The sequence below is a fragment of the Protomyctophum bolini genome, assembly GCF_963924005.1.
Source record: "Protomyctophum bolini genome assembly, chromosome: 6".
NCBI lineage: Eukaryota > Metazoa > Chordata > Actinopteri > Myctophiformes > Myctophidae > Protomyctophum > Protomyctophum bolini.
The window spans coordinates 31,092,683-31,119,310 of NC_137867.1; the positions used below are offsets into that span (position 1 = coordinate 31,092,683).

General features: G+C 42.3%; 1 protein-coding gene across 1 annotated transcript in view; it reads left to right on the plus strand.

Annotated features, from left to right (window-relative positions):
• Positions 1 to 2,194: 2,194 nt before the first annotated feature.
• Positions 2,195 to 26,628, plus strand: part of adgra2 (adhesion G protein-coupled receptor A2) — a 50,886-nt gene continuing 26,452 nt past the window's right edge. Inside the window, exons 1-2 of the mRNA XM_080765069.1 lie at positions 2,195 to 3,166; positions 22,970 to 23,041. Coding sequence (XP_080621195.1) covers positions 2,913 to 3,166; positions 22,970 to 23,041 — 326 coding nt within the window. The 5' untranslated portion in view covers positions 2,195 to 2,912. The remainder of the gene's footprint in view (positions 3,167 to 22,969; positions 23,042 to 26,628) is intronic.

A 26,628-nucleotide genomic window follows, 5' to 3' on the forward strand; every position in this document is an offset into this window, starting at 1 on the left:
TTAAATGGAAACTGTGCGCTCCAGATGAGAGAGATTTGGGCCTTGCGGAGATGGAGGGGGGAGGCAGTCGGGGGGCGGGGGGTGTTGTACTTGAGGCCTTATTTAACAGCTTGGATAAACAGCCCTCTGTTTCATCGCTGAGCAGGCGCCCATCCACTCCTTATGCTTTCCTTCAGTAATCATGCCGGCTCTCTGAGTCCGCTCCAGTGTACAGTATCATATACAGGAATAACAAACCGGGGTCCGCCGCGTGGGTCAGAGCACACTGAACCATTGTGCAATCTGGCACGCTCGCATGACTGAGGTGCCTGCCTTTTGGGTATGTCAGCGAGTACACGTCAAGCCCAATTGCTTGAAGTCCCTCTTCAAATGCGTTGCCAGTTCACCTTTTCATATATCAAAATGCTCTCCAGATTTGAATCGCTTATAGGTTTCCGTCCTCCCTGGGATCTCGTATATCAAAAAGTATTTTTAAAACAGAAATCTGTAGCAATACCTTGGATATCTTTCAGAGGAAAGGAACAGGCCTGGGGGAAGTTTATAGTCTTGTGTATTCTTTGGATTGTGTGTGATTATTTTGGAAAATGAAATTTTCATACTAGACAGTATTGAATTTAATTCTTTCCACTCAACAAAGAGACAACTTATTTGAGAAGTCATTGAAAATGTTCTTTTTCAGTTTTTGGTGGCAAATACTGTCACTGCAGCACCTGACAGTATGTGTCTACTACTGTATTATACAGTGACTAGTACATCATTTTTACAACAACAATAACTTTGCACAGACACAGTGCAATGTCATCTATTGACTTAGGCCTGATTATTGAGGCTAGTCACCAACCTGAGGTCATTATATCAGTAAAACAGAGCAACTATAATCTCACCTAATTACATAAAAGGGGCAATCTATTTATAAACATCTGGTGGGTAGCTTTCAGTTGGTGGAGGCTATTGGTTGTATTTGACTATGTGAACCTCTTTAAATCCACTCCATTACAGAAATGCTTTCACTTCATATATAATAACAATCTCCCAATAAACAAGGCTGTCAGAAATAACTATAGAGATTTGATTTTGCTGTTAGTTCATGAACACACCAAGAACTTCAGTCCACATGGCATGGCATGCCCATAGATGTACAGTAAACCACAACAAACTCCAACCAGACCTTGTGTTCAGAATAACAGAACAACCCAGCAAGAAGAACCGTATTGGCTCATAATTAATGTGCTCAGCCGTGGTTGTATCATCGATTAAAAAACAACAATTCAAACCATGAGAACGGCATTCTAATAATAGTGTGTTGCCTGGATATGTTGTTTATGGGTGCACCATAAACTATATTGATTGAACTGCCTTGATTATAATATTAGACGATATTAGACCCCCATATGTGAATTTAAGACATGCAGTGTGTTCTGTTCTCTGGCATTACTGACTAGTAGGGTACTACTGCTTGGCTCTGGCACTTTTGCACATTACTACAGTATACTGTTGTGTACGACTGTACGGCACATAACTATCACATGATATCTGTTGTGAGACTGAGACATACTAGGATAATACATTCTCTCTTGAGCTTAATATTCATTGTTGATATAGACTTACTGTATGTCTATAATAGTATAATGTATACAGACTATAGTCATTGGCGATATCTATTCATGCATATCCACTGGTATACATTTATACGCCTGACAGTGCTTTGCGGGTTCGAATCCCAATCCCAACTACTTTTGCTGCGTGTCACTCCCCAGTCCCAACTCTCTCTCTCCCTATATGTACTGTCTCTCTCCACTATAATAATAAAACCAGAAAATCACCTTGATTTATTTATTTTCAGAAATCTGTTGCGATTTAGAAGACATTTTGTTTCTTATCTTATATGGACTTATCTTATTATGGATTTGGTGTGCCCGATGCCCCCCCGCCCCAATCCCACTATACCACCATCTCTCACCCATCAGCATCATCATCATCATGAGGCTTTTTTGTGTGCAGGTACTGAGGTAGGCTACTATGGCGCATGCAGGGTGCTACTCCTGTCACGGGAAACTGGGTTGCAGTAATAGGTATAGCCAAGGCTAGCCTACTACATGGAAGGGAACATGACGGCACTAGGACCCGGCCGATTGGAGCGCCGACGGCGACGGAATGCGCGCACTTGGGATAGTATCTGAATTTGAGTGTGACAGAGTGGCAGGCAGGCAAAACCGCTAGATTTTGGGAATAACACAGGAGTCGATCAAGACCATCTCAATTCGCCTGGAAGTCGGTCGAATTTTCATTCTGATCCGATTTTTTTTCTCACTGCAAATCCACGGAGAACTGCGGGAAACGAGATGATACTTTTCTTGAACACTCTGGGAGCATAGAAACAAATGACAAAGTTTCAGCTTGTGAATAATTCGTTGGCTTTTGCATTGGATGACAGTTTCGTCCGATGACTGCTGGACCCAAACCACTGGAATATCCTAACTGTTGAATAACTTTTGTGGGGATAGCCTATGGTTTTCACTATCTGCGTCTGAGACACTCCCAAGCGCGCTTCTTATATAATTTCCATAAGGTAATTCTGCTATCAGCAGCTTTTTTTAACTAAAAAAATCTTAAGCAATTCGTAATTTCGTATCCGACGTTTAGGCTGGAGGCTATTATCGGAATTTGTGAAGCATGGCGCTAAGGGAGTTGAACGGACAAGCTGCCACGACATAACGGGACAGTAGAAAACTTGAACATTTGGGAATGGCTTAGAGATGGTGTCTGCTGCTTGTTGAGTGGAGTTATACAGCATATCTTTACAGCTTGACATTCAATTTCAGTCCTGAAAGTTTTTGCCTTTGCCCTTGAAAACCGCTTCACAGTGGAGAAATGGGATGACGAGCGGCAGGTGAGGTGACATTAGAGGGACAATGTTCGTGCCCGGCGTTGGCATCCCGCTGCTGCTGGGACGCGTGTTGCTGATGCTGCTTTTGCTGCGTGCCTCCGAGTCCAGACTCTCCCAAGCCTGTCCGGGGCTCATCACCAGCAGCTGCAGCTGCACGGATGAGCGTGAGCGGTCAAAGCCACATAGCACCTCTGTCGTTGGGAAGCGCGTCAGCTGCAGCAAAGAAGACCTGTCGGAAACTCCAGATGCCAGTCTGCTCCCCAACAGGACCGTTACTCTGTGAGTTTCAGTTGTAACCATATTCTGACACTTAAATGAACGTAGACTTGTCATTATGCTGCTGCTTCTGCACCTCAGGGAATCTTAAAAATGACCATTTAATCTGCAGTAGTCCAGACCAGTCCTTGGTATTTTAGGGAGAGCAACGGTGGAAACAGTTTGGAACGATTAGGCAGAAGTGCAGGGTATAATTTAGGCCTACTTTACTTTTACCACTTTTGGCCTTATTACTATTAGGCTATAGGCCAAACTTAGCTCTGGTAGGCCAAACTATGGAAGAAAATAGCATACAGGCTCAGACCAGCTATATTTTGGAATGTATATTATTCATGGAATGTATAAGATGCATGGTGATTAAGAGGTTAAAGGTTAATAGGCCTACTGCTGTGAGTGGTTGACATGTCATATTGCTCAAGAATAGTGTCAAAACTAAATGGCTTCATATGGACTTGGACAGTCTGGTTATGCCTACTGTTCTTGCCCACGCACCCACACTGTGACCTCACGGCCTCGGATCCAACTGTATTGAGGACTTGCTGAGGTAATGAGCCTTGTTAGGTCAGCAGTTTACATCTTGATCCAGTTTAACTGTAGTGGAATGCTGAACTTAGCTTCTCTGTAAAGCATTAAGAAGATGAGGGGGCTGGCTGAATGTAGCCGTCATCCAGCCCTGCCTCTTTGTCACTACTCTGACACTTTTTAAAACTGACTTTGACCCAGGCAAACGCTCTGGGTTTCCCCCCTCCTCCCCATCACCCTCTTTACACGTGGTGCAGCTGACTTGAACTTGCAAAACTAGAATAAACAGAAACACATTTCTACTCATTTTTTTATGTCCTCTGCTGTGTGCCGTAATGGTGGGTTGGCTCCTTCCTTTAATACCATAACATCCCTTCAATCTCGGCCTGCTGCCTCACAATTGCCTTCTGTTCAGGAAGGAAAAGCGTTGCTCTCTGCAAACCTATGGTGAGAATATAGCCTAACACAGGATGGCTCTTAAAACAACCTGGGTTGGCTACGAAGCATAAGTTTACATAAGTTGTTATTGTACATTTCTGCGAGGAGAGCACCCAAAGGTCCAAATTAAGGACGATAGCCTGTCCTTTTGGACATATGTATACTGCACAGCATGGTCACCATACCATTCCATATACCGTTCCCTCAATGGCAGATTCTTGAGATTTTGGAAATAATATTTCCAAGAATTTATATTCTTATACAGAACATTTTTCTGGGTCGCTCAGAGGCAACTGTTCTCATGATGACTGATTGAACCAAGTCTTCAAAGACTTTAGTCCTCCATGTTCCCACAGAGCCTCGCTGTCTTTCTGCCCGACCGACCTAGTGGGAGAAGCCACACATGGGCACAGTAAAAAGCGCAAAAGCCCCATTGGAGCAGGCATAGGAGGCACAGGGAAAGGGGTTTATACCCGCCAGAGCTGAAGGCAGCCAGCGGTCCATTTATAGGGCCTTATGTTTCTTGGTTAATAAAGGCAGGATACACATCTGGGAAACACATTGCTGCAAACCAGAGGAAAAAATAAAAAATAGCATGGGTGGCAGCGGTGGAGGTGATTTAAGATAATCTCCCTTCCCCACACCTACTAATTTCACTTTATTTGTTTTCCTACATATGTTTAGCATTCTGTGACACTTTTATGAGTCTGTGTACAAGGAGCCAACAATTCCACGCTTAATCCATGTGAAAATCCACCATTTTCTCTACTTTTCTCTGACAAAGTCAGTTAAATTCTCCTGAAGATTCAACAACCTTCTCCGAGCAATTCATACTCTCATCCTTGCTCCTGGTATTAGCTCCAGATGTGGAATGTGAGAAGTTGTGTTGATATTCCTGTTATTCCTGACATTCCTCAGTCTGTCCAGAGACTGCAGACAGTATTCCAGGTGCAGTAGGGGTGCTGTGCGTGCCGTACACTGGCTCAATCCCTCCCCAGGCCTGACGCCCTGATGCGCCGCCATACAGCCCTACTAGCCTCTCTCTCTCCTGGGGCAGCTTAGAGGAATGTTCTCCATGCCGAGCAGTGTAGCAGGGGCAAGGGCTGGGGGACACCAGGCCCAGGGCTTCCGGGGCTGGCCGCTACATGTAATGCACAACAGCTGGCCCCTGTGAACATTCCAGCTGAGGCCCCTCAGCCTCATGGGAAATCCCAACGGGGATTTGTTTATTAAAACTATTAGTTGGCTGTTTGTTGTTCCTGCCAGCTGTAAAGGAGCAACTGGTGACCCCCAGTATTGTCACCTCCTCCTTCGACTCACCACTACACCTTATCGTCATTAGAGATCACAGGAGAGTAACTGTGCCAATGTCGATGACTTTGATTACAGTACTGTATATCTGATTTCAGCTAATGGCCTCAATATTAATGCAAGAGATGTTAAACTGCTGCATCCCTTCCTTCTCCATTAAAATTAACTCACATAATTTTTATTTCTATCAGCCTTATGCTGTGATTTACAGTTGGCATCTCTCTCTCTTTCTCTCTCTCTCTCTCTCTCTCTCTCTCTCTCTCTCTCACACACTGTTTTTCTTTATCTCTATATACACACTCTTGCTCCCTATTTCTCTCCCCTTCCCCACCCCTCTATCATGAGTTCATCCACACGCAGTAACTCTCAACCTAAATATTTAGTCGTCTTGGTAGGAAACTGCCATGTCTAAACTCCTTCCAGATGTGTGCCTGCACAGGCCTGTGTTTAGGCCTAATTATGCACGGCTGTGAGGGGAGCTGGATCACTGGGAGAGGAAAAGGGGAAGGGGGAGAGAGAGAGGAGAAGAAGATGAGGATGATGATGATGGTGATAAGCACGGAAAAGAGAAAGTAGGTGAAACAGTTATGCTGCTGTGGAGGAGAAAGTAAGAACAGGAGATATGGGGTGCACAAATGAGTAGAAGAATTGCAACAAAGGAGAAAGACTAAGTGGGAACTGGGAAAAGAGAGTTGAAACAAAGCAAGGATGAGAGCAGAGAGAAAAGAAGAGAGGGAGGAGGGAGAGGAGAGGCTTGGCAGACTGCTCAGAGGGATGTGTCTCGGGAGACTACAAACTCCCCTGACCCTAACTAACAGACCTTAGACACTGGGGTTAGAGAGAGGAGTCTGTGAAGCAAAGCAATATAGCGTCACATAATGTACATAGCATTGTTTACAGTCATGCAAGAGAGAGTACTGTACTTTGGTGATTTTGGTAACTAATGAAAGCATTTGTATTGCGATCCAAGCATAACGTATGCATTCTATTCCTTTTACTTGTCATATACCCCGTACACTGCAGAGATGTGGTATTTGGATTTCAGCAGATAGTAAGAGAGCAGTATAGGAGGGAGAGCGTAGTCCTTGCATTCTGAAACCACACTCCTCACTTTGCCATTTGTTTTCACCCTCGTCTGTGACTTATGACTCTGGCTCAGTGAGTGCCAGCCAACCTAAATGAGTGGGCACAGATGGTCGGGGAGGGGTCAGTAGTGCCCGCCCTTGGCAGTCAGGACCCGGCACTCTGTGGAATGTAGTGCCCCCCGACCCCGTGTGCATGCACACACACACACACACACACACACACACACACACACACACACACACACACACACACACACAAGACAGCTGCAATTGAGCTGCACCCATGCAGCATGGTTGCTCCTAGACCCTGAACTTCCCATGCAACTACATGGTAGTCAGGTGTCGAATGTAAAAATACACCAAACAGTGCTGAAATTCATGTTGACAGACACTATAAATGTTTTCTAACAGTTGCTGAAGGCCTTAATCTAAGGGAAGGTTTGCTGAGCATGTGTGCTCTCTTTCAGCAACGCCCTGCTACATTCACATGCTCATCCCACCTGAGTACAATTCAAAGAAGGCAGAGATTAAATGCCTTGATTAAAGGCATCTTGACAATTGTTATTGAGAGAGAGGAGAGCATCATTCATTAACTGTCCTCACCTGAGCTTTCCCAGCTGGTTCAGGGATTTTAACTCCACTAAGCTTCCTGTCAGACTGACTTTCCCCTGTAGGCTGCTTGCAATCCATGATAGGCCTGCATCATGTCCGGAGAATTTATCAGTAAACTAGTTCCTGGCAGACAATCCACCTTTTATCTTTCATTGGCTACAGGGTTAATGAGCATGTCTCTTATCAACCATTTTGTCCTCTGAGTCACATTGTGCGTCTCTTTACTCGCGCGCCATGTGCCGATACCAAAGGGGTAGCAGATGTGTTAGCGGTTTATGTCGGGTCTGTGAGTCAGTATGTGTTGAGACGGGAGTATGCCCATGAAACGTCCCAACAGCCATCTTATCAGCGGGGTGAATTCCATTCGCTGGGAGAACGCTGGAACCCCTGACGTTCCTGCAGGGAGATGGTTTATTTATGTGGGGAAAGGTGTTGAGTGGGGGTTGGGAGGGGGTGTTCTCCTACGCATGTGTTTCTTGGGCCATTGGTCAGCAATAAATTAAAAAAGCAAACAAAGACACTGACACTAGATACTTAACGGCACTTTAAACTAACAGCGAGCACACCTGTCAGTGTCACACAGGCCCCGAATCTCTACACAGGTCAAGGTAGTGGACACAGCTTGAGACTGCATGGGACAGTATACCATATTTGCTATTTCGCCCCAATTTCTCTCTTCTCTCTCTCTCTCTCTCTCTCTCTCTCTCTCTCTCTCTCTCCCTCTCTCTCTCTCTCTCTCTCTCTCTCTCTCTCTCTCTCTCTCTGAGGATGATGATTAACCCATTAAAACCTGAGGCAGATTCTACAAATTCCTTTTTAACCGGTTGTTCTCACACTTTCAAGATTTTAAAATAATGTTCAGAAATAGCAGATGTACAAGCTTGCATGCAGTGCGGCATGAAGTGACATGCACATTTTAGATGTGTCATCTAAAATGAGACATGCTGCTTTCCCGGTTTTAACAGGTTATTTGATATATTTCCATTTTGAGTTGACCTTATGGCGTTTGTTGATCGAAATGCTGCAATTATCAGACTGAGAAAACAGAGAGGCGTGTTGTCATAGGAACCTCATACCCCCAAGCGACATTTTGTTATTTTAGTTTTTCCTTTCGCGTAGCTCTTCTTATCTTCCTCCAAAAACGCCTGACTGCAGCTTTTCCTGGCCAGCTCTAAACTCTCTTCCCTCTCCCCATGTCTGACCACAATGAAACTGCAGCACATGGATACACATGGAGGTAATGGGCGTCTATAGTGGGAATGCCTGCGGGTTTGTGTGTGTGTGTGTGTGTGTGTGTGTGTGTGTGTGTGTGTGTGTGTGAGAGAGAGTGAGTGTGTGCGTGCACCCGTGTTAGCAATCAGTGAATCAAACTATATTTTTTATTTCTTGTAACCCAGCCCTACTATTTTTCATCTTAAACCTGGTACTTTATAAGCACACGCACACACATGCACGTGTGTGCGTTGTGTAACACACATAGTATAAACACCCACGCTTAATATCCTTAACTCTTTTTTTGCATTTATTCATTTGGCATTTTAGGCTTTATTTCAGATAAATACAGTAAGAGAGAGAGAGAAAAGGAGGGATTACAATGACAAGCCTCAATTGAGTCAGATTCAAACCCAGGTCAGCTGCTAGAAGGACTATAGCCTTACTTTTACTTTGTGATCCACTGGCGTGCCCTGATCTTCCTCATTGATCCACTGGCACGCCCTGATCTCCCTTATCGATCCACTGGCGCGCCCTGATCTTCCTCATTGATCCACTGGCGCGCCCTGATCTTCCTCATTGATCCACTGGCATGCCCTGATCTTCCTCATTGATCCACTGGCATGCCCTGATCTTACTAATTTAATCTGTCCCACACCGGTGTTGTTATTCAAGTAATAATAAGTTTAACTCAGAGCATCTGTCCTTAAATTTGTTAAAACCAATAAATATACTTTATATTGAAGAAAAAAAACTCAGAGCATCAAAACGTTTAAAATCTATAACTCTAATCCTTCTATCCTCTGTTCGTGCTATAAATCTAAATGTGGTTGTGCTCCCCAATAAAATTGTCAGTGCCAGTTGTGAAATTAAGCATTAAGCTTTTATTGGTCTGAGAGGTTTAAGTTGATTGGATAAATTGTTGTTTGCATTATAGTGAATAATGAATTCAACAAATGGTATTTGTTTTAATCACTCTGACTTTGTGCCTGCACATATAGACAGTGCAGGCACATTTCATAGACATGAAATGTCATTTTGATCATTTCGTTTTTACGGGTAGATTTTTCCAGATTAGTTGAAGTGAAGTATTTTTTATGTGGACAGTGCTTTTATAGTGGCTTTTGGAAGCCATGAAACTTACCCAATTATTATCATTATATATAAATAACAATTTAGTCTACACTTTAAAAGTAGACAATTTTCCCAGCAGTCTTTGTATAGGAATAGAATACAGAGCCTGGTTATGAGATAGAACAATGAGACAATGTTATTGAGGCAGCATAGGCCACATTCCTCCTGTCTCAAAAGCCTACATTCACTAAATTGCCTCATTAAAAGTGTAAAAACACTTTAGTTTAGACAGTGATTAAGCTGGTTATTATATTACTGTTTCGCAATCATAAACTTTCTAATTTGGTATAGGCCTCTAAGGCGGAGACTAAGAATATTACAAATAATGTTGCTTACTATATTCTCGCTTTCAATGTCTGACCATTAATGTACAGGGTAGCTAGTTGTTTAATCAGTGAGTGTCCATCATTAGGAAATTGTGTTTTGTTTCAGTCAACAGGAGACAAAACCCAATGTCAGGCATGGCGCCTGTTGTACTCTACAGTGTAGAGTCTACACAGTACAATCCTCAGTGTTAATTTAAGTCTTGAGAATGTACAAATGCAATTGTATTAGGCCTACAAGTCCATTTGGTTAAATTTGTACATTCTCTGAGTTGCTAGATACATTTAAACAAATTGTATTGTTTCTAAAAATGTGTTTACTAAAATGGTAGCAAAATGGTAGTTGTTGGGTCATAATAACTGTGTGAGGTAATATTACTTTTTTTTTGTTATCAAATGTTTTTATTTTATTTAAGACAATAAATTACAATAAGATGTTAACACCATGAATGAATAAAGAAAACAAAACACATGTAAAAACACATAACAGCAAAAGCAAGGAACACAAAAACAAACAATCCCACCCACCCCTCCCCCCGGGACCAAAGATGCCACAAAAAGACAATGTCAGGACTCCTACCACTGTGCAATGGGAACATACAACAAATAAATAATAATGACTAAATCATGTCCCCAACCAAATCTGCAATACCAGACCAAATCTCAATGTTTTCCTCTTTTGCGCCGTGCAATCTTGCTGTTGACATCTCTAGATAAATGATATCTAGAAAGGTCAAAGCCCATTGGCGAAATGTCAATGTGTGAGGTGGTTTCCAGTGCGAAGCAACCATCTTCTTTGCGGCCGTTACGCCAGCAAAGAAGACACGAATACGGGTATTATTTAAAGGCAATTGGGATACATCGTTTAATAAGAATAGAGATGGGGAGGGTGTAATGTTAATTTGTAGAATAATCGAAAGTTTAGCAGCAACCAAATTCCAAAATGTAAGGACATCCGGACACTCCCACTAGGTAATATTACTTTGTTATTTTTGGAATACGTTTTTATATTTACTTAATCGTACGACACAGTCATGCAAAAACAGCTCATTTACAAACTCAAATCAGCGGCATGAGTTTGTAGATCTCCTATTTTTGCTTTTTTTTTTTTTAATATTTGAATGTTTCTGACAATTTGTGCATATAATGTCCAAAATAAGAATCCCAGGTTGAAACTAAGTGGTTAAAAGTATTTAATCTGATTTACAGGCCTGACTGTGTGCCTGTGTGTCTGTGTGCACACATATGGGAAGGGCGTGCATGGCCACAGGTCTCAAAATAGGCTTCAGTCCTCCTCTCTCTAATTAGAGAGGTTTAGAAAACCCAAATTTTAATTTTAGACCCAAGAGTAGCTTTTGGACCACTTATGCGCACACACACTCACTTACTCAAATATATGCACTTTGCATACAAATAAATCTTATGATAAGTCACACACAAATGTATGCACCCAAACAACACACACACACACACACACACACACACACACACACACACACACACACACACACACACACACACACACAGACACACACACACACACACACACACACACACACACACACACGTACACATGAAACCACAAACCACAAAGCCTTACTCCCTTGCCCAGCTTGGTAACCCATGCACAATGCAGTACACTATAATAAGCAGTTCCACGTATCAAATACAGGAGCTCACCCCCCTATCAAGCCACAGGGCAAGAAAGTATGGAAATAAAGCTAAGTTTAGCTAGATAAACTACATACCGGTACTATAAATGACTCATATATTTTGCCTTTATCATGGTAAGAATTTATTGTATACCACTGTATTGCCTCCTCTCTCCTTTTTTAATTGTTGAATTTCTCATTTGGCATTCACAAAATAATATCAGAAAAAAATATTTTGCACACTATTACACGGATGCCTGTTCCCATGACATTTAATAAATGTGGACTTGTAGCTTGGCGGTGTTCCCTGTTCCCTGCTACGAGCCCTCAGGCCAGTCGGGGACAATGGCCACATTCACATGTTGACATGCATTTACTGCCAAAGTGCCTGTCTTGCTCAAGGGCCTCTAGTGTCTTCATTACGTAGAGCACTGTGACCCCCTGAGGACAGGGTCCAGGGTACTCTCTGGACCGCTGGATGAGGTGGCTCTGCCTCCTTCCGCAAAGGAAGGGTTAAGCTATTTGGATGGACCCACTGTAGAGTGGCCAGTGCATTCTGGAGGCTGCTGATAAAGTGCTTAACCACTTAAGCCCCATTTTATACTTTGTCCGGCATTGCGCAAAAAAAGTCTGCCTATAATGACATGCCCAAAGTACGGATGCCACGTTGAAGGTGGTTAATGCAACAAAGATGACACAGTCTGTCTGCGTGCGTGCGTGCGTGCGTTCGTGCGTGCGTGTGCAGGCACAGTTGTGCATACAAGCAAGCAGACCTCTGCAGGCACCTTAAAAAATTGAGCAGTATGTGCATTTACTGTACATGCACTTTAATATTATCCATGTAATGTGCATGTCTCTCATATTTTGAATAAGGCAATTTTAAAAACAATATACAAATGAAAGCAAATAATTCATAACAAAAAAGGCATATTCAAAAAGGAGTGAGAAGAAGCACAACTTATTGCTCCCACCCCTTCTCCATCAATAAGAAATATCAATCTAGTCAATTTCTATCAATAATAAATACTTTATACATAATACATTCTTATATATATTTTCTGCCTATGATTATATCATTCCCAAACCGTAAGGATATAGTATATTATTAAGATCCTTAAAAGCTTTATTTTCTGTTTCACGTCCTGATGTCCTACATCATATTGTACAATGATTTCCTCCTCTCAAACACTACACACCAATGTTTGTTTTGTCAAGTCATACCATGTTTACATATGGGTTATAAATGTTAATTATTCTTAGTGTTATCAGATGGATTTGCCACTTAGTACAATGCAGAAAGTTTGTCAGAAACAGCACCGGAAGCTTTTAGACAATCACAGGAAAGGTATTTTTAAGTCAATCGTTTTTTTTCCTCTCTCTCTTTTTGTACGAGATTGAAAATGTACCTGGTGCAGATCTTAAATGTCCACACCATGCATGCACCACACCATGCAGGTTAAAACGATATAAATAATTTTCAGTTATTTGGCACAGGGTAGGGCATATTATTTTATTTAAAGTCGGGCGGCTCTCAGCTCACTGACTAATCCGACTTTTTACTGAGACACCAGCTTTCCCCAGCTCATTGTCTACTAGGTGAGTGTGGTACTACACAATAATAGTCTCAAAGAGGCCTTTTCTATTTAAACATGGCAATTAGCCTGAGAAACACAAGTAACAGGGCAAGTTAAGTAATGGAGCTCTGAGTTGTGATTGAATAGGTCTGACTTTGTCAGCATCACTCAGAGTGCCATGTGTGTGATGTCTAGTTATATTTAGAGATGCCATGTCTACTTAGTTCTCCTCCGTGCCGTGAACTGCCAATATAATAGTCTTGGAACTGAATTCCAGAACTGTAAGCAAATTAAAATCACTCAAACTTTTGAGTGAAGGAAAATGCAGCACAAACAAAGGCATGTTCTGTGTAAAATGCTCTCTACTGAAATGGCAAACAATGGAACAGGCGTGCACACCAGTTGTGTGTTGCTGACCATGAGAAATAACTGTTTCAATTAAATTGTACACAAATAACAGCATTATCTATATGTTTTTTTTTTTAACATTGTTTATTCTCATTTTTTTAAGCACACATTTATGTTTTTAGTTTTTTGTCGCCCAGACCAGACTAGTGCGTCCACTATGAAGTCAGCATGCTGAGTAACTGGCTTAATTCAACAGTGAGTGACGCATTGAATCTCTTATTGAACACCCCTCTCATATCTGGTTGTCATGGCCTGCCTCTCACAGTATTAGGACTGGATTTGGGGCATGTTAACAAACACTTTCAAGGGCTCTTGTCTTTCAGCTCGCGTGTGGTCCTTATAGCAAAGGGATCTATTCCAAATTAAGTGATGTTTACACAGTGATTCATTTGGTTGTTTTGACTTCTCTTCATTACGTTGAACCTGCTGCTCTCTCTCTCTCTATCTCTCTTCCACTCTCTCTGTTGACCTTGGGTGATGTGACCAATGGTCTGGGAGACACAGTAGGGGTGTTGTCTAATTAAGCAATATTACACGAGATGGTGTTGTTTAACGTGATTATTGCCACGACAGTGATGAGGTAAGGAACGAGACGAAGTCGAGTTCTGCAAGCATCACTGAATTCTTTGTTTTGATTAGGTGGCGAACAGTGCTGGTTTGATCCACGGCTAGAAACCGTTTCAACCAATCGGATTGCTTCCTCGAAACGACCTGTTGTAGAATCTTCATTTATATCCACATGTTATTCTGTTTGATTGTGTCTCTCAATGTTAGATCTATGTACATCCTTTAAATGACACATGAGTCCACTGCTGCAGTCCAAGGTGTTGGTTGGTGAGCGATGCTGTAGTGTATTATCTAGACTAGTGAGACTGCTTGAAAGGTTGAGATAGACAACGGGTAATGAGCGCAGGCAGCTTAGACCGCAGATGGATTCTTATTAAATATAAATCTCTCCTTAAGTCTATCATCCTATTTGTGGTCCGTGGTGGAAGCCTGCAGCTACAGACAAAGTTTCCTCTTTCAGCAGTGGAGACAGAGAACCAGCGAGAGGCTCCAGTGTGCCTAAACAATTGGATGGCAACAGGGATCAACTGGCATGGGAGCATGGCAATGCAGATTCGAATAACAAACGTGTTGTGGATAGATGCTGAACAAGTTTGGAATATCTCCTCAATGGGAGCATGGCAATGCAGATTCGAATAATAAACGTGTTCTGGATAGATTCTGAACAAGGGTGGAATATCACCTCTGTCTCAGCCAGTGTCTAGATACTTTATGTCTCCCATAGGCAAAGTGTTTTGGTGCAGGGAGACTGGACAAGAGCTGGAAAAAAACATTTGACACCAATCCTTTTTGTGGGAATTGACAACAAACAGGATATCCTTTTTTGTTTGCGGATGAGTTTATAACACGCTGCTTGTGGTCAGTGGAGGAGATGGAATGAGCTGTTTTCCCAGCATCCAGCTGTCTCTTGAATAGCTGAAAGGACTCTGTTCAGTTGGAAACAGTGTTGGTACTGTGTACTACATAGCATGCCTTCCTACTTCCACCCCGGGCACCATTCCTTTGTAAAACACTGGTATAGATAGTGGATAATAGAGGACAACCTCAATCCTAGGACAACTACAGCAGGCTAACTGCTTTGGCAAACGATCATAAAGTTACACATTCAGATGTACACATAGAGGGCCAGCCTCTTCCATATGTGGCAGTATGTGCCATTGAAGCATTAAAAAAAGAAACAGACAAAATTGCTTGTAATTGTGGTTTCTTGCAGATATTTTACACAAATGTGCCGACGTTTCATATTACTATTACCAGTAAGACGCCTGAGGGCAAGGTCGCATGCATGCATCCGCCTCGTTGACGGCAGACTGCTGGGCGAGCACTGGCGCTTTGGCATGGGGGGTCAGATCAACATGGAATGAATTCTGTACTGGCTATAAGGAGCATGTCTTGAGTATACAGGGATTGATGAGGTCATATCAACATATGGAATGTCAGAACAGGTCAGCTCCATACAGTATATGGAGATCTAAGGGTGGTAGCGGGGGCAGTGTCTTGAGTGTACAGGGTTTGATTTATTTATTATTATTTTTAGCCCAGTTTTAAATGTGTGCATTATAACTTTATAATACATAGGAAATCAATACTGGAAGTGCCTGCACAAAAGATAAGGGATGGCAAATCAATCAAAAAATAAAACAACAACAAGAAACATACACAAAAGAAGCACATCTAAAAAGAACATACAGACAAGAAGAAGAAAACAAACAATTCAATACTGCAAGATTTACGCCATGATCAGTGTACTTAGAGTTCTCCAGTGCAAAAATAGAAAAGAAAAAAGGGAGATATATAAACCATTCCTAATAGATTTATTTTAAAACCTTGCTGTAGTCAGAAGTCACCGTACGTTGCAGCTCTTCCCGGAGTAGTGAGAAGAGGGGAAATAAATCAGTGAGAGAATACAATTTGGGACATGCTGACATGCCCCTGTGTGTCCCTCAAAGGCTTTGTGGGTTTAGGAAGCAAATTGAGCAAACCAACAAAGTGAGTGGCACGGCCCAGGGAGGGGCTGCTGTGGTTTGCTACTGCTGAAACAGGGCTCTTTGTCTGGCAGTTACTTTCTCCGCCACACACTAAAGAAAACCCTGAGGTAACAGTGAGACTTTTGTCCTGATTGAGTACTTGACCATATTTTAATCCATTACTTTCTCCTGCGATGAGATTATAAGTGATGAGTTGAGTGAGGTGAGGTGAGATTAAATGAGGCACGAAATGAAATTATATGAAACTAGATGAGAGGTAAGATGTGACATAATATGATGTGAAAGACATAAGCAACTTCATTGTCACATCACAGGTGTACAGCCAGGTGTAAAGAAGTGGGTGAAATTCGTTTTTGTGCAATAATAAGACCGTATACAGTAGCACTTCAGTCACATCCTAAACCTGTTTTATAATGGCAATGAATACAGTACTTGATTCACCACATTTATTTACTCTAATATGACGTAATATTCTACAGTCCCAAGGAAAGGGGTGCATTACTTTGACCTGGTTCTTTTCATATTATTTCCATCTTTTTCAACTTGATGTAAATGCAGTAGGTCAAATCTTTAATGTGGCCCTGGAACCTGACACAAGGCTCTGTGTTTTACATGAATTAGATGGATTCAATTAGTCTTCCTGATTTCTGATAGGCCTTTGTCGTCTGAAAGGGTGAATGAAGCCTGCTAATGCATCTCAGAGATAACTTAGATCATCTGGATTGAGTTAACATGCTGTCATGCCATATACAGCACAGCTGATTGTATTTTGGTGCACATATTCGATCATATCGCCATCTGACCTGTCACTTATGTCGCATCAATAGAAGCCTTTCAAGAGAGACGTAAGTGATCTTTCCCCCAAGCAGACGTTAGGCCTGCAAGCAACGTATCCTTATATAATTAAAGAGCTACTCATCTTCTTTGCTTGTGAAGCGCTGTTAACCTTTGTATGCTCCAGTGATAAACTGATGCAGCTCTCTCTTATGTCCCCGTGCCCCTCACTCTTGCCTTCCACCTGCCTGTGGACACTGCTCTGTCTGTCTTACGGCTGTCCAGGAAGTGCTCTCACCGTAACCCCTGACCTCTGTCAGCCGGGTTCTGAATAAACAGCTAATTGGCTGGGTTTCCTGTTTAGCCTGATGGGAGCGTTCGACTATTTCTGTTCTGTTTACAGAGCTCTTGCCTCTCTCTCTTTCTCAGGAGCTGTACTCTGCGTTGTTTACGAAAGAACAATGTCCTGTCCTACAAGTGTGCTCCAAACATCAGAGATACACAACAGAGGCTTGGGGGATATTACTAATGTCCAGCCTCTTCGGCTTCCCCTTTGCTTTTCCTGGAAATCAGTGTCTGGAAATTATGTTTTTCTGCGGGGGGGGGGGGGGGGGGGGGGCTTCAATGAGCTTGATTTGGGATCTTTGTTTATTTGTGAAAGTCAGCTCCTGATGTTGTGCTGCACAAAGCAAGATAATTGTTGAAATAATCTGTGCTGTAGCCTGTAACGAGACATGTGCACAAACACTGAAATATATTGTTAACGTATACGCATCTAGCCTCGCGTAGCGATTCTTATATCACTGTGAGGATAATATCACTATTAGTCTCGTCCCTCTCAGCATTAGATTGTCCCGCCCCATGTTGGCATACTGGGCCCTAGTTGGTTCCAGCCGAATCTGCTTGGCTGGTCACCACTTCGGCCGTGAAGTCCTCCCACAATTGAGAGGGGCCAGACTTAATCTGCCTGGGGCAATATGCAATGCATTGCAAAGGCAGATGAAGGCTGGCTACGCGAGGCTAATACGCATCGCATCGGCATCATTTACACACACACACACACGCACACGCACACGCACACGCACACACACACAGGTGGTCGGGTCACTGGTCACACAGGTACAAACACATGTAGACACCCCTTGGCCTAATTAATAGCTTTCTTTCTGCATAATAAGCTTAGGCAAAAAGAGACTGCATCTAACTGTATCTGTATCTAAACTGTCTGTATTGAATTAAACGGCTTGTTTCTTTGCCAGACGTGACTTTCTCCTCCTCTCCTATCTGTATTGAATTATTCAGGCAGTTCCGGATCTTCTGGAGCTTTCATCTAAGGCCTGCATCCAGTTATAGCAAAGATACTGTGCCCAACTTGAGCGTGAGACCTTAGGTCCGCGTGTCATAGGTTCAAATTTAGGCTAAGTCCTGTGAGGACCAGGATACTGATGAGTCTGCATTTGTATAATTTCAACAAACAAAGAAGTGTGCTCCCAAAAGACAATGCTCATGCTTTTTTTTGGCAGTTTTATCAAGATTTGATGGAAAATTACTCGACAAGATTGGAGATGGAAAAGTTTCTCTGAAAGCTAAATCAAAGACTCTAATCTATGATGTAATGGAGACAGTTTATGGAGCTGCTCCATTCACAAATAGCTTGAAAAGGATATAGGTATGGGCATTGGGCACTTGTAGCCATAACCGGTTTATGGGATGCAGCCAGTGGTGTAGTAGCCTACCGTTATACGCTATATACATAGTATGCCGTGCCTGCGTTTTTGGGAAAAGGCGTATTCCGTCTGCTAATCATTTCATCTACCATTTACCACGTGCAAGCGTATAGCCTATGTGTGCATGCCGCACAGGGAACAATTATGGTATGCATCTGAAAAAACCTGGACTACAGCACTGTATGCAGCCTTGTTTATCTCCAGGCTGGTTCGCTCAAATAAACGTTCTTAAGAAGGTATCTGGATTTCAACTCAATCTTATTCTCTGTTCATTTTGGGAAGAGTGCATGGAGCAGTGCTTTTCAAAGTGGGGGCCACCGTGGGGCGCCAGGAGGGATAATTGGAAAGGAACAGAAAATGGAGGGAAAAAAATATAAAACATAATGAAAAGATTATAAAATAAATATATATAAATTCTCTCTCTCACGCACGCACAGACACACGCACACGCACACGCACACGCACTCACACACACACACACACACACACACACACACACACACACACACACACACACACACACACACACACACCTTCAGTAATTGTTGGCAGAGTGGTTGTTGCATCACCTGAACCTCTCTCTCTCTCTCTCTCTCTCTCTCTCTCTCTCTCCCTGAGATAATAATAATTTGTCTATTTTGTCTAACACACAGCACATTCCACACACTCACAATTAATACGTTGTAAACTTGACCGGCTGTTTACTTGCAGGGACAAGTAACACCAAACCTCTGTTACGAGATTTGATTAATTGTGGTTAATCGAGCGGTAATTTTCTTTGCATTTTTAGCTAACCACCATCTAGCGTCCACGTAAAAAAGGCCAAAATTCCCGCGTGCACGCACATGCACGCATACACGCCGTCTTTATTGGCATTATGGCTCAAAACAAGGCATGATCGGCACGTAATAAATCATTAATCCAGCCACCCGCTAATGAAAACAGTGATCGAAGCGCTAGTAGGCCTTGTTGGGCCTCCGCAGACCCCGTGGTCTAGATGATATTTCAGTTCGAACAAAAATAAATACCGCCCCATCTTCGCTCATGTTTCAGATTTTAGATTCTGCTACCTGTAAAGACATCCTTTTTTCCCTTTTTTTTTCTTCTTTTTTTTGGGTGGGGGTTCTGACCTCAATTGCATCCCAAAAACCTGAACTTTGAACATTCAGTGGTTTTTATGTGGTAATAATAATTAGGCAAAAAAAGTGCTGTCATTTGCCTGTGGACGGTGACATCCCGCCCCCTTCCCTATACTAACTCTGAGGACACCCTAGGGCAGTGATACTCAACCTCAGGCCCGCGGGCCACATCAGGCCCGCGGGACCATTATGACTGGCCCACCAATGAAAATAAAATAAAAATAAGAAAAAAAAATCTGGAAAATGAAATAAAAATAAATAAATCTGAATGAAGTTATCTTTAATTACATTATTATAAGTAATACTATTAGAGTTGTACTATTACTCGAACGAAAATAAAAGCTTGGGGGTGGGGGGGGGGAGATGCAATGCAAATGAAAGACATATACTGTGTATCCCTATTCCCTGACATAATTTTATAGCTAAACGGACAGAATTCTATTTTATTTGAATGATGAAACCCAGCTGCCATTTCTTTTTCATGAAAAAGGTCATAGCTGGGTAATCTATTTTCAGGCAAATTGTGTTTATTGTATTTTATTTTACTCAGCCATAACAATTTATTTTCTGTTAACCAACTTGCTGGCTGGCAGGCAGGCAGACAGCTACTCATAGACAGGCAGACAGACAGACAGACAGCTACTCATGGAGAATTGGACAGGCAGGCAGTCAGACAGCTACTCATAGACAGGCAGACAGACAGCTACTCATGGAGAATTGGACAGGCAGGCAGACAGCTACTCATGGACAATTGGACAGGCAGGAAGGCAGACAGCTACTCATAGACAGACAGACAGCTACTCATGGACAATTGGACAGGCAGGAAGGCAGACAGCTACTCATAGACAGACAGACAGCTACTCATAGACAATTGGGCAGGCAGGCAGACAGCTACTCATAGACTGACAGACAGCTACTCATGGACAATTGGACAGGCAGGAAGGCAGACAGCTACTCATAGACAGGCAGACAGACAGCTACTCATGGACAATTAGGCAGGCAGGCAGACAGCTACTCATAGACAGGCAGACAGACAGCTACTCATGGACAATTAGGCAGGCAGACAGCTACTCAGACAGGCAGACAGACAGCTACTCATGGACAATTGGACAGGCAGGCAGGCAGACAGACAGCTACTCATAGACAGGCAGGCAGACAGCTACTCATAGACAGGCAGACAGTAAGACAGCTACTCATTGACAGACAGACAAATAACTACTCATGGACAGACAGACAGGCAGGCAGGCAGGCAAAGAGCTACTCATGTTATGTTATTATGTTATTATAACAGCTACTCATGTTATGTGCAATAATTTGTGCAGTTATGGAAACAGCTCTTTGTGTTTATGCAAGAAAATGTAACACATTTATTTATTTACATATTGTGTGCATGCACATTGTACTTTGATACATTTTGCGAAAATAAAGCAATTGAAAGAGAGAAGTTATCAAGTATCATTAATGTCGTAATTTTATCTACTGGCCCCTGGCCCCTTGCCATTTTTGTAATGTGGCCCACAGGTAAATCTATTTGAGTATCCCTGCCCTAGGGGTCCTGGACCCCCTGTTGAAGACCCACGATTTAGTGTAATCCACAAAAATATGCAATTTTAACCACTGCTCCTTGTACTAAGCATAAGTTGTACTCATGTATATACATGATGACCTGGGTTTTGTGATTATTATTCAGTGAAGTTGCCACAATGGAAAAGTAGCTACTGGCCAGTGTGTCCCCATATACCAGGGCTTGGTGATTAAATCTGGTCATTAAGTGTTTTGGAAGGCGTAGAGCTGAAGGCAGTGTTTTTTATTGATGTGGCAGGAAGCACAGGGGGGGGGGGGGGGGGGGGGGGGGCTCAACTGCTGCTGCTGATTCTGTAAATCTCAGTCAGCCCCCTATTTTAAAGGCGCACACATACCCACATATATACACACACAGCGCTACTCTTTTGATTGAAAACACACTTCATCTCACAAACAGCCCATTAAGCGGCGTGGGGTTGGGGAGTGGGGGGTGATGTTAGACTGTAGGGAGTGTTAATGACGGCTGGCTGTCGCCTGCACAGGGGCCCCTGCGTTAAGTTGGCTCCCTGCTGAGGGGGCACAGGGATCACAGAGACACACTCGGCCAACCTGACAGGGACAGACACATGGGTGTATATGGGCTATAGTAGTCCGAAAGATGTCCATTGCTAGGTGGTGTGTGTGTGTGTGTGTGTGTGTGTGTGTGTGTGTGTGTGTGTGTGTGTGTGTATATATATATATATATATATATATATATATATATATATATATATATATTATTTTTTTTCCCCTCTTCTTTTCCCTCTGTGTGTTAAGCATGTGCAGCAGCTTGGTTGGACCATATAATGTATAACCTTATTCTGATCAGTGTTTGGGTCTATTCTGTATACGCCACTTGTGCAGATCCAAATAAAGAGAGAGAGTGTGTGTGTGTGTGTGTTTCACAGGCAGTGTGAAACTGTGTAATGTACAGCTATCCTCGCCTGCGCCCTCTGAACCGACTTGGACAACATCTAGTCCATTTGGGCGGGTCGATTACTGTAAATACCATTTCCCATGATCCCCTGTCTGAGAGAGCAATCTCAACTTCAGCCAAGTCCGTTCTGGACCTCTGAGCTCCTCTTGTCTGATAAGAGGCCTATAAGCCAAATGATTTGCCAGTAGGGAAAGAGTTAATTGAAATGACTTGCGCTGATGTTCGTTTGATGTGGACACTGTTCTTTTGATGTGGGAAAGAAAACAAGTATCTGAAATCGTTATCATGATTACAGCTTCCCTGCTTAACCCTCCTAATCTTAAATCAGCCATTCAGACATTAGGATTAATTGGAAACAGCTTGCTTTCAGCTAAATGACTCTAGCCATGCTCATCCCATGTGTAAATGTGCTACACCATCAGGATAATTATAACAGGATTAATATCCTCTTGTTAGTATCTTATAGCAATTCTAGCTAAATTGGCTCCCAGAAGTCCCTCTCCCAGCTGATCTGAAGCTTATTGAAGACAGTAATTTCACTCATTTGAGCTGTAACATAACATAATGTGCAATTTACAGTATTTCGATGGAAAGATGGCTTCCTAATTAGACAAAACAAAGAATCTTTGCAGAATGCATGCCAACAAAGTGTCCATTACCAGCTATATGCACTGCTAAAGTGTGCAAGCCATGAAGGCTATGGTACATCTGATTCATGGTAGTCCTACATCACTTTGGAGGAGAGCAGCAGCCAAATGCTTGAAATACCAATATAATATATCGTTAATTTCAAACCTGGTGGAGTTTCTCTAATGATTTACTGGTTTCTGATTTTTACAGAATACTGAGCCACAACAAAATACGAGTTCTACAAAATGGATCCTTCATTGGACTTTTTGCTCTGGATAAACTGTGAGTAAAACTTCTCCTTCTCAATCTTTATAATGTTTCTTCTGTAGGCAGTGAAATATAATGTTAATAGTTTGACAGTGTTATACCCTTGGCATCCCTGTGGATGTTTATTTCACTTGGCTCCATATAGCACCTGTAGAGAAAGACACGAATGGTATCAGTGAGATCTAAGCATCTCTGTGCTCATCTATCCCATGGGCAGCCTTCCAACAGGGAGGCCAGAACACTTTAGAATGACTATCCCACTATCCCAGAGTTATGTGGAACAGGTTGTATAATTACATCACAATCCATCAGTATCAGGGAAACCCCAGTCCACAGGACAAGATAAGGTGATATCTGGGAGGACATGTGAGTTGGCAGCTTTGCATGTAACTGACGCAGTACATCCCTCCTCACGAGGATCATCTCCTTTACTTCTGAAGTGTAGTGCACTAGTGGCTATTTTATTTTGTTTCTATAATGGACAGTTTTGGGGGCAATGCAGAGATGGATCATGCTCCCAGCTACAGCAGCCAAAGCAGCCCACAATAATCATACATCTGTTACCCGTCAACAGAGTTGCCTAAATAGTTGCCTCTCATAACAATCCTGTTTGCCAATACTTTGTAGAGTTCAGGGGTTTCGGTATCTTTCTATTGTTTTAAAGTAAAATCTGAGGGCAGAGTTTAGGTCAAAGTGACAGATTCCCCATGAGTCAAGGCACATGTGGAAACAAGTGCCATGGCTTTTGACCAAATGAGGCATTAGTTATGCCTGTTCAAATTGGTTTCATTTTCAAACGATTGTTATATTGCCAATTGGAGTAAGACTGGTTTCAGCTATTTGGCATGACCATACTGTAAAGTTTCATAAACATGTGACTCTGCATGTATGTATAAGGGGCAGAAGAAGAATTTTCATAAAACTGCAATTTTCATTGGCTAATAAAAGCTTCATTTTTAAACTTAAAAAAAGAATTAGACACCAGTTTTTAGATATTGGTCCAAAGTTCATGTGTAGCAAGTTTTGTGTAAAGATTCCAAGAGGTGATCGATTTGAATAGTTTTTCATATCATTCAAAATGGTGGGAGAACTAAAGGTCAGAGTTCAAAAGTCAGAACACGAGAAGTGTTCGGCATGAGGAGACGCAGTGTGTATCGAAGTTGTATTACCGGTGGTCAAACGGTTCATGAGCTATGCCTGTTGAAAGTTTGCATTTTCAATTGAGTGCTATAGTGCCACCCTTTGGCCAATGGTCGGGGGCTTCGTGTCCTCACCGTTTGGCATGGCCCTCTACCATATTGCCAAGTTTTGCGAACACCGACTGCACGGTTCAGCCAGAACTGCTATTTTTGGTGAAAGAAGGAGAAGTCCCTTCGGGCATGGTCCCTTAAAAAAAAAATCACAATTCACATGGGTGGCAGTGGGAGCATCAGCTGGGCTGAGAATATCCTAGTGTGTGTGTGTGTGTGTGTGTGTGGCACGCGTGTGTGTGTGGCACGCGTGTGTGTGTGGCACGCGTGTGTGTGTGGCACGCGTGTGTGTGTGGCACGCATGCGACACTTGTCCAAAGCACGAGCACAGACAAATACAGTAAGTTGGTTTTGGTGAATACATGTTTGAATATCAGATGAATATTCTCAGTTTACCCGGCGTTAATAGTTTTAGAATATCTGCCATTCTGCTAACCATGCGTGAATAGGACCGATCTATTGCTGTGTATAATATGGAATACATGATGTAAGATCACAGACATATCTAGGGCTAACAAGTCAACAGAAGTCCATCGATCGGCCTGCATACTTTCTCAATAGACCGGGCAGTCTATTTGCTGAATAGCATATCGTTTTTTAATGTTTTAAATGTTTCATGTAATCATCGAGCCATATGATTGCTCGCTCGTTTAGCACAAATAATAGAAAGACGTGATGATGGTCAGTACTAGCCGTTTTAAAATAATCAAATAAGTGACGTAGGGTAGTAAAGAAATACAAAATAACACAAGGTTTGGTTTTCCTGAAACGGATTAAGGGACAACAATATTGGAAAGGTGATTATAATATAAGGAAAGCCAGACAATAATGTCAGACAATATTGTTGGCTGTTAGGAGTGTCACAGGAAAAGTGAAATCAACTCAAATCTTTGCTTCTGGGGGTCCCTGGAACAAAATATTTTGAGATGGGGTTCGGTGGCCAAATACATAATTTTGACATGAATTAATTTGAGCACCTGACAGGTGTAAAAACATGTTTATCTCCCATTTATGAAAATATCGATAACATATGAAAGACCAGGCGTTCAAGCCAAAATGTATTAATAGTTGGTAAACCAATTTTAAGTAATTAGAGTAGAAACACTAAAACCAAATACCAGGCATTCAAAGCCTTTATATCAAATACATGTATTTCCTTTAACTTTACTGTTTAAAGTTAACCATTATGAATACCTTTTTAGCAAAATCATTAAATAGAACAACCAATACCTTAAATTGTAGATTAAAATAGAAAATACCTTATACTCATAGTAAATACTTCAAAATGTTTTAGATAAATACCCATATAATAATTGGAGACGAAGCAATAATTGAAGTCCAGGCAGGGTGAGAGTTTTAAGTCAGGTCGTATAATCGGAGAAAAGGATGAAGTCTACATACAGCCGTTCAGAAGATGTTTTCTCTACGTTTCACAAAATGGATGTACTATTTATAATATAGGCTAGTTATGAGAGTACCCGTTGCCATGGGGAGAGAACCTTCCCCCTGGCGAGAAGTTTACAGTAGATAAGTTCTTCGAGAGAGAGATGATGTTACTTCCTGAAGGACCAGGAAGTGGGATGTTTTGGCATTTGTAGTCTTTATATTAGAACAGAACAGGTCGTTAATGTTCATCTCCCTATCTATAATGTATAATGTTGTTACATTCCCTGAGCAGACTGGCTATAGGGAGAGACGAGTAGAAGGTTGAATCTTGCAAAACATGTTTTCAGAGAGGGGAACTTTGTGGACCATTAGTGAAGGGAGACAGTGGGACTGCAGTGTTCAGAGTGGGTCAGGGTAGATGACAACAGGAACTATAGTGATGAGGGCAGAACCGTAGATGGAACATAGCATCATTCACAAACAATAAACAAATCAGCACCACTCATGTTTGCCTGGATCCAGCCCCGAATCGCTACCATTAAAAGAATATGCCCTGGCAATTCAGGTCTGGTGACGCTGCCAGTCTCGATCGAAAGTCAGATCGCAGAAACTGATTGGCCATCAGCCCCGTCACTCAACAGGGTCAAACAACAAACATGGCTGCCCCCACTGCGGTAACTCTCGACCATATCAATCTGGCTATTAAATCGACTTATGATAAATAGTTTCTTTACAGAAACGGCAGGTTTTATAAACATCATCATCCAACATATTTTAGCGCTTTTGTTTACATGCTATTAGCCCTCGTTGGCTGTGTTTGTTTGGTTAGCAACCGGGTTAGCCATAGCCACATGATTGACAACGTCATCTGCTTTCCTACTATTCTGATTGGTTGGTATGAACCAATCGCCGAAGACTGCCGCTTTGACAACGCCCATCCCAGAAGACTGAAAGCCCTCCCGTGGG